This window comes from Bombina bombina, chromosome 9 (assembly GCF_027579735.1).
Source record: "Bombina bombina isolate aBomBom1 chromosome 9, aBomBom1.pri, whole genome shotgun sequence".
In the NCBI taxonomy this organism is placed as follows: Eukaryota; Metazoa; Chordata; class Amphibia; order Anura; family Bombinatoridae; genus Bombina; species Bombina bombina.
The window spans coordinates 101,400,382-101,413,217 of record NC_069507.1 but is presented as its reverse complement, the minus strand read 5'-3'; the positions used below and the strand labels follow the sequence as shown (position 1 = coordinate 101,413,217).

Sequence of the window (12,836 nt, the reverse complement as noted above, 5' to 3'; positions counted from 1 at the left end):
TGCGTTACAGAGCTTTTGTTTCCGCGATCGCAGGTGTTAGGCTTTTTTTTAGCTGACTCTCCCCATTGATGTCTATGGGAAAATCGTGCACAAGCACGTCAAAACACTGCTTGTATTTGGGTGACGTATGGAGCTCAACGCCACCATATCGACTGCGCAAGCCGGGTTTTTCAGAACCTGTAATAGCAGTGATATAGGGAGGTGAAATAATAACAACGCTTTTGTGGCGGTCGTTAATTTCCTTATAGCACTCAAACTCGTGATCTAGCTGAAAAATAATTATTTTGTGTTGTTTTCGGAGGGAAGTAATTTCAGCTTTAAGGGTATTAGCAGCAGAATCATATTTTGGTTTATGCTGACCGGAAAAACCCAAAGGCAATACCGGCTGACGTCGTTATCTGCAGAAAACAAGGACAAATTGTGATCAGTCCCCAAAGTTGCTAAAATGGTAGATTGGAAAAAATATGTGGAAGGTTCCCCACTGTATTTCTTATAGAAATGTCTGCTGTATTGTTACAATGAAAGGTTAATACTTTAAAATTGTGTTCAATCTAATGATCTGCATTGTGTAAAAAAAACCTTTTCACCACCAGATCGTATCAGCAGCACCTCTAATCTTACTCAAACCCACAACTTCCCAAAACTAGAATATATAAGGAGAGGTACCCAAAACAATTTTATTAGACCTACATACAAGGAAACAAGTGGCAAATATCTTCTGAGAAGGTGAGATACAGAAAGAAAGAAAGAAAGAAAGAAAGAAAGAAAGAAAGAAAGAAAGAGATGAATGAGAGAGATAATATTATATTATTATTATTATATTATTTATTATATTATTTCCCTTGCAGGGATGTCTCTTCTTTTCTTCCTGCTCCTTGTGGTAGGAGCTATCTCGGCTCAAGAATCTGGTGAGTTGAAAAAAGAAGCAGTGTATCTGCTAAATGATAAATCTAACATGTGCAGTAGTTGACCTACACAACAAGGGGCCCTGGGGCAAACATTTTTTGCCCCCCCCCCCCCCCCCAAAAAAAAGGTAACAGTTGTAAGCAATAGTAATAATATGCATGCTGCTCTGCATAATTATTTTGAGGATAGATAGATGATTGATTGATAGCTATACCTGCTATAGATAGGTAGATAGATGATATATATATACCTGCGATAGATAGATAGATAGATAGATAGATAGATAGATATAGCTATGATAGATATATCTGCAATAGATAGCTAGATAAGTAGATAGATAGATTAGATAAATATACCTGCAATAGATAGATAGATAGATAGATAGATAGATAGATAGATAGATAGATAGTTGATTGATAGATAGATATAGCTGCAATAGATACATACATAGATGATAGATAGATATATATCTGCAGTAGATAGGTATATAGGTAGATAGGTTAGATAAATATACCTGCAATAGATAAATAGATAGATGATTAATTGATTGATAGATATACCTGCAACAGATAGGTGGTAGATAGATGATAGATATACCTGCGATAGATAGATATAGCTGTGATAGATAGATATATCTGCAATATATAGCTAGATAAGTAGATAGATTAGATAGATAGATAGTTGATTGATTGATTGATTGATTGATAGATATAGCTGCAATAGATAAATAGATAGATGATAGATCTAGCTGCAGTAGATAGGTAGATACTGTAGATTAGATAGATATACCTGCAATAGATAGATAGATAGATAGATAGATAGATAGATAGATAGATATAGCTTCAATAGATAAATAGATATATGATAGATTTATCTGCAGTAGATAGGTAGATAAATTAGATAGATATACCTGCAATAGATAGATAGATAGATATAGCTGTGATAGATATATCTGCAATAGATAGCTAGATGAGTAGATAGATAGATAGATAGATAGATAGATTAGATAGATATACCTGCAATAGATAGATAGATAGCTAGATATAGCTGCAATAGATAAATAGATAGATGATAGATAGATTTATCTGCAGTAGATAGGTAGATAGATTAGATAGATATACCTACAATAGATAGATAGATAGATAGATAGATAGATAGATATAGCTGTGATAGATATATCTGTAATAGATAGGTAGATGAGTAGATAGATAGATAGATAGATAGATAGATAGATAGATAGATTAGATATATATACCTGCAATAGATAGATAGATAGATAGATAGATAGATAGATAGATAGATATAGCTGCAATAGATAAATAGATAGATGATAGATCAATTTATCTGCAGTAGATAGGTAGATAGATTATAAAGATATACCTGCAATAGATAGATAGATAGATAGATAGATAGATAGATAGATAGATATAGCTGTGATATATATATATATATATATATATCTGCAATAGATAGCTAGATGAGTAGACAGATAGATGATAGATAGATAGATAAATAGATTAGATAGATATACCTGCAATAGATAGATAGATAGATAGATAGATAGATAGATAGATAGATATAGCTGCAATAGATAAATAGATAGATGATAGATAGATAGATTTATCTGCAGTAGATAGGTAGATAGATTAGCTAGATATACCTGCAATAGATAGATAGATAGATAGATAGATAGATAGATAGATATAGCAGTGATAGGTATATCTGCAATAAATTGATAGATTAGATAGATATAACTGCAATAGATAGATATAGCTGCAATAGATAGATGATAGATATATCTGCAGTAGATAGGTAGATAGAGTAGATAGATATACCTGCAATAGATAGATAGATAGATAGATAGATAGATAGATAGATAGATGTGGCTGTGATAGATAGATATATCTGCAATAGATAGATAGATTAGATATACATGCAATAGATAGATAGATATATCTGCAATAGATAGATGATAGATAGATAGATAGATAGATAGATAGATAGATAGATAGATAGATAGATAGATAGATATGTCTGCAGTAGATAGATTAGATAGATATACCTGCAATCTGCACTAATAAAATGCTCCCCTGAATTAGGATTGTACACATTCTGCACATGCCTATGTATAGACTGGCTGCTATGGCCCACTTCAATACTTGGCTTGGACCCTGGTGCCACGGCGCCTGCTGCACCAATTGTAGTTCTGCTCCTGATCACATGGGAATCTCTTCCTGGAAAAAGAAACAATTAGAAAAATCTTAACTTTTCCCAATGTATTTCAGGTAATGCTTTTCTTTAATATTTATGTTTTAGGAGATGAATCTTCAGGGGAATTAGATGAATTTCTTAGTGATGCAGAACCAAGCACCTGTGATCAGTGTAAACCAGAAGATGAGTTAGACATTGATTCTCCTATTGACTGCGAAGCCGAGGACTACCACAATGTAACAGTGGAGTTTGATAAAGATATGGCAGATGCGAAAGTGTGTCCTGGAAAGGCCGGCTGCTCTTTTCGTTTCTTTAGGCGTAGAAGATCATTCAGAAGAGCCCGGGTTAGTGAATGTTTTTCTGTTCAGCTTATATGTGCTATTGTGTGGTTATGGCACAATTGCTATAACGCTATCTATTATCATAAGAGTACCATATAAATATATCAATAGCATGGTGGTTGTAATTAGGCACTTTGGGCTGAAAGGGATATGAAACCCACATTTTTTCTTTCATGATTCAGATAGAGAATACCATTTTAAACTACTTTCCAATTTACTGATATTATATAATTTGCTTCATTCTCTTGGTATCTTGTGTTGAAGAAACAGCAATGCACATAGGTGAGCCAATAACATTAGGCATATATCTGCAGCTACCAATCAGCAGCTTCTGAGCCTACCTAGGTATGTTTTTCAACAAAGGATACCAAGAGAATGAAACAAACTAGATAATGAAAGTAAATTGGAAAGTTGATTAAAATTGCACAATCTGTCTGAATCATGAAAAATCAAATAAGGTCTCACCTTTAAATTAACTGAAATATTTCTGAAGTAAGATAAACCAAAACATATGTTTACAACAGTTAGATTACTTAGGATTTTTCTAAGTTCCAAAAGTTAAAAAGTTATAGGGGCATAACAGCAAGGGTGAAACATAGTTATATGTAAGCAATAGTGCAATAAGAACTCTTCACTGTGTAGAAAATAGGAATTCAGACAACAATGTTGTGATCTGCTTGTTAGCATTATATGGATTTGTATTTAAAATAAGAAGACAGACCGTGTTCTATTGGTTTGTTCCACTCATACACAGATATCCTACGTTTCCTAGGAGTATAATATTAAATCAGGGAGCCTTATTATACTTTAAAGAGTCATGATTTAGCCTACAAGTTATGTTTGGACCAGTGTAACCAGTGTATGTTATTTTATGATTTTATCCATGTAATTTATTATATATATATGTGTGTGTGTGTATATATTTTCTTGGGTCCTGTGCATGCAAGGTGTAAGGTGTGCTACCCAAACACTGTGGATTTGTATGTATTTATAATTGGTTTAAGTACCACCCTTAAACTTATCTGTTCATGATATATATATATATATACAAGATAAAGTCCTTTGCAGTCCAGTGCCTGCAATAATGGCAATATCTACACTGTCATACCTAAAAAAAAAAAAAGTAGGGGGTTTCAGTTATAGTGAAAAAATAATAATAATTATATATATATGTGTGTGTGTGTATATCTTGAAGACTTAACATTTTCACAAGGGGCCGAATTAACAATGTGCGGGCGGACATGATCCACTGCCCCACATCAATAAATGTCAACAGCATTTATCATTGCACAAGCACTTCTTGTGAAATGCTTGTGCAATGCCGCCCCCTGCAGATTTGCAGCCGCTAGCAGGAGGTGTCAATCATCCCGATCGTATTGAATCATGATGATTGCTATCTGCCACCTCAGATGTGGTGGACGAGTTAAGGAGCAGCGGTCTTAAGACCGCTGCTTCTTAACTTTTGTTTCCGGAAAGCCTGAAGGTTTGCGCGGAAACGGCTGCATTCGCAGTTTAATAATTTGGCACCCTAGGACTAAAAACAAAAGACACACTTTTAGGTATGACAGTGTAGATTTTGCAATAATTGGATCACTGTACTGTACAAAATGAATAATTTATTTGTTGTTATGTCCACAGAGAGTCTGTCGTTGTAGACATGGGCAACTTTCATCTATTCACAATGCACGCACAAACCGAGTCCTGGCAAGAACTGCTCGACATGTGAGGAGATTCAGGAGAGTGATTAGATATGCTTGGATAGGTGTCTGGAAAAGATGCTGGGTAAGTAAACTAAACAACGAGCATATTTGTACTTTTACTTTGAAAGAGTGGATATTTTCACTTTAAAATAGTGGATACTTTGCCTTTAAAGATTGCAGAGTATATTTTTGTAGCAGGGAAATGAGTTTATGTAAAGTTTAGAAGTCTTAAATATATTGGGCTGGATTACAAGTGGAGTGATAATGTGTGCTTGTATAACGAGAGCGCATTTCTAAAGGCTCCTATGGGAGCCCTGTTCTGATGCCGTAAGAGGCGGCATCAGAACCTCAAGCAGCAAAGGGGTTAAGTAGCGCAGTGATGGCATCATTTTTAAATAAATATGTATATGAAAATATTCATATATATTTGTTTTAATTTGTGTATCGGGGCGGACCTACCAGTGGTTCACTGGACTGGGGCTCAAGGGCTGGAAGGGGTTCACAGAGAGTGCTAAGGAAAAAAAAGTGTACTGCCTTTTCTTTTCCCCTTTAACCACTGCCTTGTCTGCTCATCGCCCCACCCACCTACCTAGTGAGCTGAGCACTCTATTAGTAATACCCAAAATTTACACACAGGCACCCACCCGGCTCACCACAAAAATTAGCTCTACAGCTGGAATTTATTTCTGGAAGTGGCGGCATACACCCGGCTTGCTTACCGGTTCTATTTTGAGGGCATTTGGGGCTTTTTTTAGAAAATTAACCAGAGATCGGATCTCTGTTAACTTTCTGAGCTCTAATTGCGGTTGCAAGCTTGTGGTAGCAATAACCAGCCACTTGTAATGGCCGGATAATTATCCTGCTCCTGCAAACGGGCAAATTTGCCCATTTGCGGGAGCCCAATAATTTAGAGCTCCACTTGTAATCTAGCCCTATATTTTTTAGCAGGGAAATTAGTTTGTCTAAAGTTTAGAAGTCTTAAGTATATTGTATTTCAAAAAAAGAAAACAATACTTATTGAAGACAGGGTTTTTGTGACATTAAAAAAAAAAGTAAAAAAAACCCCAACACTTTCACAACAGACATCAGATATTAAGTTGCTGGCTGACCAATTGGAGAATCTGTCCACCCATAATCGCCATTAGAGCTCTCTAGTGCCACCCCCTGGTCTCATGCGACCAATCATGTGAGAGCAGGGCGTGTCAATCTTCTTAAACAAATGAGTTTGATGATTTATCTCCGCCACCTCAGAAATGGTGGATCGGGTAGGAAGCAGGAATTTTTGGTTGCAAACTCGCTAAATGCAGATTAATACATTTTTTCTGTATTTTTGTAAAATATCCACTTAACCTTTACATTTTATATTTAAATTGTATTAGAGAAAATAAGTTTACTTTAAAGTCCCTTGAAGAATCAACTTGTGATTTGCTTTTTGTTTTAATTTAATTTGTGTTCTACTCACTAATTATACTCACTTTTGCTGTTTTTTTCCCCAATGAATGAATGTCATTCAGCGCCGTAGGTATACCTGTGTGGATCATACTCGATTGAACTATACTAACTGGGCACGTAGACAGATTCATCGCTGTGGATCCTGGTGCACTGCATTGAATATTAGAAGTAAGTAATTTTAAAGGGACAGTAAACACTGTGAGATGATAAGATATGATATGATAAATTGTATATATAGAAAACTCTACAATATAATTTCATTATTTATTTTGTCCCCTTTTCCTGTAATTCCATTCTAAAATTGGGAGCATTTTAATTCCTATTAGAAATGAAAGTGCAGAAAACTATTATATTCCACACAGCCATTGGCTGCACACTCTAGTGACCTATTTATAACGGTTCCCAATTGGCCAGAGCAGAGAAAGAAACCTAAGTTACAACATGGCCGCTCCCATTGTTTTATAGACATTAAAACTTTACACTTGTTTTATCACTATTTAAACAACTAATGACACTTTAAAAAATACATCTACATGTTATCCACAGTCTAATCTTTTCTTTGAATGCATCAATCTATCTAGGTTGTATTTAGTGTTTAACATCCCTTTAAAAAGTCAGAAAGATGGATACAAGATTAAAGGGAATGAGCAGATAGAAGAGTATGTAAAAATATTGTATACAAGAGAACAACTGGGGTTAGACCTGAGAAGAAATTGATGGGATGTTTAAAGTTAAAGGAAAGAAAATCAATATGGAAGCAATAGAAGCAGGAATTTGTGGTTAAAAGAAAAAGAGAAATGTAGAATTTTACAAAGAAAAGAAACAAAATAGCAGTAAGGTAATATATTGATTTAAATATAACATTTAAATAACTCCATGCAGCTATAATCCAGTCCCAAATTAAATCCACAGAGCAGCCCATTTCCTTTTGTTTAATGCCTTACACAGGCCTAGATTTGGAGTTCGGCGGTAGCCGTCAAAACCAGCGTTAGAGGCTCCTAACGCTGGTTTTGGGCGCCCGCTGGTATTTGGAGTCAGTGATTAAAGGGTCTAACGCTCACTTTTCAGCCGCGACTTTTCCATACCGCAGATCGCCCTACGCCATTTGCGTATCCTATCTTTTCAATGGGATCTTTCTAACGCTGGTATTTAGAGTCGTTTCTGAAGTGAGCGTTAGAGCTCTAACGACAAGATTCCAGCCGCAGGAAAATAGCAGGAGTTAAGAGCTTTCTGGCTAACGCCGGTTTATAAAGCTCTTAACTACTGTACCCTAAAGTACACTAACACCCATAAACTACCTATGTACCCCTAAACCGAGCTCCCCCCACATCGCCGCCACTCGATTAAAATTTTTAACCCCTAATCTGCCGACCGCCACCTACGTTATACTTATGTACCCCTAATCTGCTACCCCTAACACCGCCGACCCCTGTATTATATTTATTAACCCCTAACCTGCCCCCCACAACATCGCCGCCAGCTACTTAAAATAATTAACCCCTAATCTTCCGACCGCAAAGCGCCGCCACCTACGTTATCCCTATGTACCCCTAATCTGCTACCCCTAACACCGCCGACCCCTATATTATATTTATTAACCCCTAATCTGCCCCCCACAACGTCGCCGACACCTGTCTACACTTATTAACCCCTAATCTGCCGAGCGGACCTGAGCGCTACTATAATAAAGTTATTAACCCCTAATCCTCCTCACTAACCCTATCATAAATAGTATTAACCCCTAATCTGCCCTCCCTAACATCGCCGACACCTAACTTCAAACATTAACCCCTAATCTTCCGATCGGAGCTCACCGCTATTCTAATAAATGTATTAACCCCTAAAGCTAAGTCTAACCCTAACACTAACACCCCCCTAACTTAAATATAATTTACATCTAACGAAATAAATTAACTCTTATTAAATAAATTATTCCTATTTAAAGCTAAATACTTACCTGTAAAATAAATCCTAATATAGCTACAATATAAATTATAATTATATTATAGCTATTTTAGGATTAATATTTATTTTACAGGCAACTTTGTAATTATTTTAACCAGGTACAATAGCTATTAAATAGTTAAGAACTATTTAATAGTTACCTAGTTAAAATAATAACAAATTTACCTGTAAAATAAATCCTAACCTAAGATATAATTAAACCTAACACTACCCTATCAATAAAATAATTAAATAAACTACCTACAATTACCTACAATTAACCTAACACTACACTATCAATAAATTAATTAAACACAATTCCTACAAATAAATACAATTAAATAAACTAGCTAAAGTACAAAAAATAAAAAAGAACTAAGTTACAGAAAATAAAAAAATATTTACAAACATAAGAAAAATATTACAACAATTTTAAACTAATTACACCTACTCTAAGCCCCCTAATAAAATAACAAAGCCCCCCAAAATAAAAAATTCCCTACCCTATTCTAAATTAAAAAAGTTACAAGCTCTTTTACCTTACCAGCCCTGAACAGGGCCCTTTGCGGGGCATGCCCCAAGAATTTCAGCTCTTTTAACTTAGGGGGGTGTTAGTGTTAGGGTTAGACTTAGCTTTAGGGGTTAATCCATTTATTAGAATAGCGGTGAGCTCCGATCGGAAGATTAGGGGTTAATAATTGAAGGTAGGTGTCGGCGATGTTAGGGAGGGCAGATTAGGGGTTAATACTATTTATGATAGGGTTAGTGAGGCGGATTAGGGGTTAATAACTTTATTATAGTAGCGCTCAGGTCCGCTCGGCAGATTAGGGGTTAATAAGTGTAGTTAGGTGGAGGCGACGTTGTGGGGGGCAGATTAGGGGTTAATAAATATAATATAGGGGTCGGCGATGTTAGGGCAGCAGATTAGGGGTACATAGGGATAACGTAGGTTGCGGCGGTTTACGGAGCGGCAGATTAGGGGTTTAAAAAAATATGCAGGGGTCAGCGATAGCGGGGGCGGCAGATTAGGGGTTAATAAGTGTAAGGTTAGGGGTCTTTAGACTCGGGGTACATGTTAGAGTGTTAGGTGCAGACGTAGGAAGTGTTTCCCCATAGGAAACAATGGGGCTGCGTTAGGAGCTGAACGCTGCTTTTTTGCAGGTGTTAGGTTTTTTTTCAGCTCAAACAGCCCCATTGTTTCCTATGGGGGAATCGTGCACGAGCACGTTTTTGAGGCCGGCCGCGTCCGTAAGCAACTCTGGTATCGAGAGTTGCATTTGCGGTAAAAATGCTCTACGCTCCTTTTTTGGAGCCTAACGCAGCATTTGATTAAACTCTCGATACCAGAGTTAAATTTATGGTGCGGCCAGAAAAAAGCCCGCGGAGCGTTAACAGCCCTTTTACTCCAAATCTAGGCCACAGAGAGGCTGGTAGAATAATCACTTCAAAAGTGTTTATAGGTTTAAAGCAGGGATAGGGAACCATAGCCCTCTTGATGTTTCAGAACTACATTACCCATGATGTTTAGGCACTCTGAAGTCCAGTTAAGCATCATAGGAAATCTAGTTCTGAAACATCTGGAGGACCAAGGTTCCCCATCCCTGGATTAAAGGTATGTTCACTTTTTGGGGGGAAAGATATCTGGGGTAGTGAACTTGTTTTTAATGTGGTCACATGTTTTTCCAAGAGTAAGTCCAAATCACCAAAACTCAATACATGCAATATCTGACCCAGGACTGGAAAAAATCTACCATTATGCTAAATTTTTCATTTATGATTCAGATAGAGCACACAATTGTAAAAAAACTTTCTAAATTACTTCTATTATCAAATTGTCTTTGTTTTTGTGGTAACTTTTGTTGAAAATCTCAGAAGCTTGCTGTCTGAAGCACTATATGTCAGCAGTTTTCCAAGAATGTAATTAATTTGCAAGAGAACTAGATGACAGCATTATTCCCTGTGATGTAGTTCTTCAGACACCTATCTAAGTATCTACTCAACGAAGAATACCATGGGAACCAAACAAATTTGAATTTAAAACTGAATTGGAAACATTTTTTTTACAATTATCTCAATCATAAAGTTACATTTTTGGGTTTCATATCCCTTTAAGCATGTTTAGTTTGGAAAAATATGCCATTCTCCCTTCATAAAAAATTCCCCCAAATGTAAGAAAATTCTCTAAGATATGCTAATTAAGTGCTGCACCAATTGAGTTAGGGGGTCTATGGAGAATTAACTTTCACAACATTTACTAATAGAAATAAATATGCAAGGTAAAGAGATTACTGAAAGAGAAGATAAAGACAGACTTAGGCCTCTATTTAACAAAGTCTGGCGGACCTGATCCAACAGTGCGGATCAGGTCCGCCAGACTTCGCTGAATGCAGAGAGCAATACTCTCTCCAGATTCAGCATTGCACCAGCAGCTCACAAGAGCTGCTGGTGCAACGCCGCCCCCTGCAGACTCGCGGCCGCCAGCAGGGAGGTGTCAATCAACCCGATCGTACTCGACTGCTGCTTTATAACTGCTGTTTCTGGCGAGTCTTCAGACTCGCCAGAAACACGGGCCGTCAAGCTCCTTTCGGAGCTTGATAGATAGGCCCCAGAAACTTTCATGGTTCAAATAGAACATGCAATTTTAAACAACTTTCCAATTTACTTCTATTATCAAATTTGCTTTGTTATTTTGTTATTCTTAGTTGAAAAGTCGGATCCAGATCAGCAATACACTCAGGTCAAATAAATTGTTAATAAGTAACCATGGTTATTAAAGGGACAGGCTTCATTCTTAGGGGCTGATTTATAAGGCCTGTATGGCCCCTGATGCCCCTGTTTCCGCATAAGCCTTCAGGCTTCAGTCTTAAGACCGCAGCTCCATAACTGGTCCATCTGTTCTGAGGCTGCGGACATCAATGCGTCCGATCCTATACGATCTGGTTGATTGACACCACCTGCTAGCAACCGATTGGCTGTGAATCTGCAGGGGGCAGCATTGCGCAAGCAGTTCACCAGAACTGCTTGTGCAATGTTAAATGCTGACAGCATATTCTGTAGGCATTCAGTGATGTCTGGCGGACATGATACGCTACAGTGTATCATGTCCACAAGACTTTGATAAATCGGCCCCTTAGTATCATTTTTTGAAGGAGCAGCAATGCACTACTGAGAGAGAGCTGAACACATCCAGTGAGCCAGTGGTAAGAGGCATATATGTGCAACCACCAATCAGTAGATAGTTCCCAGTAGTGCCTTGCTGGTTCTGTGTCTACCTAAGTATGCTTTTCAACAAATGTTTCCAATAGACCAAAGCAAATTAGACAAATGAAGTAGAATGAAAAATTGCTACAAATTGTAAGCTTTATCTAAATTATGAAATAATATTTGGGGTTTTATGTGAGTTTAACTTGCTCTAAGCTAAAGTAAGCCTTCACATCTGGTATGTTCCTATATGTCACAAACACATTCTATAAACACTGTGAATTAAAGCAAATATTCCATAATAGTAAGAAATAGTAAGAAAGATAAATAAAGTCAAATTTCAGCCTAAATAACATAATATATCCTTATTTACAGCTGGTCGATGGGTCTCTCTGAGATGTAAACTTCATCTACCTTTTTTCTGTACCATTTGAGCACTTGGAAGATGCAAAGCTGTGTTCATTCCATAATGACCACTTTGAAAAATGTAACCATTTAATTGCTGTGTATACTCATGATTAATGTCAACCTTGCAACATGTAACCGCTGCTTACACTCATGTATATCTGAACAATAAAGCATAATGAATCATGGACTGGTCTTCTTGTGTGTGCTTATTTTAAGTTTAATCTTCTGATATCATCATTAAGTACATTATTTTAGTTGCTTAACTTGTTTTATATTAATTGGCAAACAATTGATGTTAATGCCTAGAGTGTAAAGGGACAGTTAACACCAGAATTTTTGTTATTTTAACAGATAGATAATCCTTTAATTACCCATTCCCCAGTTTTGCATGACCAACACAGTTATAATAATGTACGTTTTACCTCTGTAATTATCTTGTATCTAAGCCTCTGCAGACTGCCCCCTTTTCTCAGTGCTTTTGCAGACTAGCATTTTAGCCAATCAGTGCTCACTCCTTGGTAAATTTATGTGCATGAGCTCAATGTTATCTATATGAAACACATGAACTAATGCCCTCTAGTGGTGAAAAATTGTCAAAATGCATTTAGATTAGAGGTGGCCTTCAAGGTCTAAGAAATTAGCAAATGAACCTCCTAGGTTTAGCTTTCAACTA

General features: G+C 36.7%; 1 protein-coding gene across 1 annotated transcript; it reads left to right on the top strand.

Annotated features, from left to right (window-relative positions):
- Positions 1-693: 693 nt before the first annotated feature.
- LOC128639544 (proteoglycan 3) lies at positions 694-12,348 on the top strand. Its single transcript, XM_053691678.1, has 6 exons — positions 694-726; positions 849-908; positions 3,223-3,461; positions 5,097-5,240; positions 6,673-6,778; positions 12,131-12,348. The coding sequence occupies exons 2-6, from the start codon at positions 851-853 to the stop codon at positions 12,187-12,189; spliced, it is 606 nt and encodes a 201-aa protein (XP_053547653.1). The 5' UTR covers positions 694-726; positions 849-850; the 3' UTR covers positions 12,190-12,348.
- The last annotated feature ends 488 nt before the right edge of the window (positions 12,349-12,836 follow it).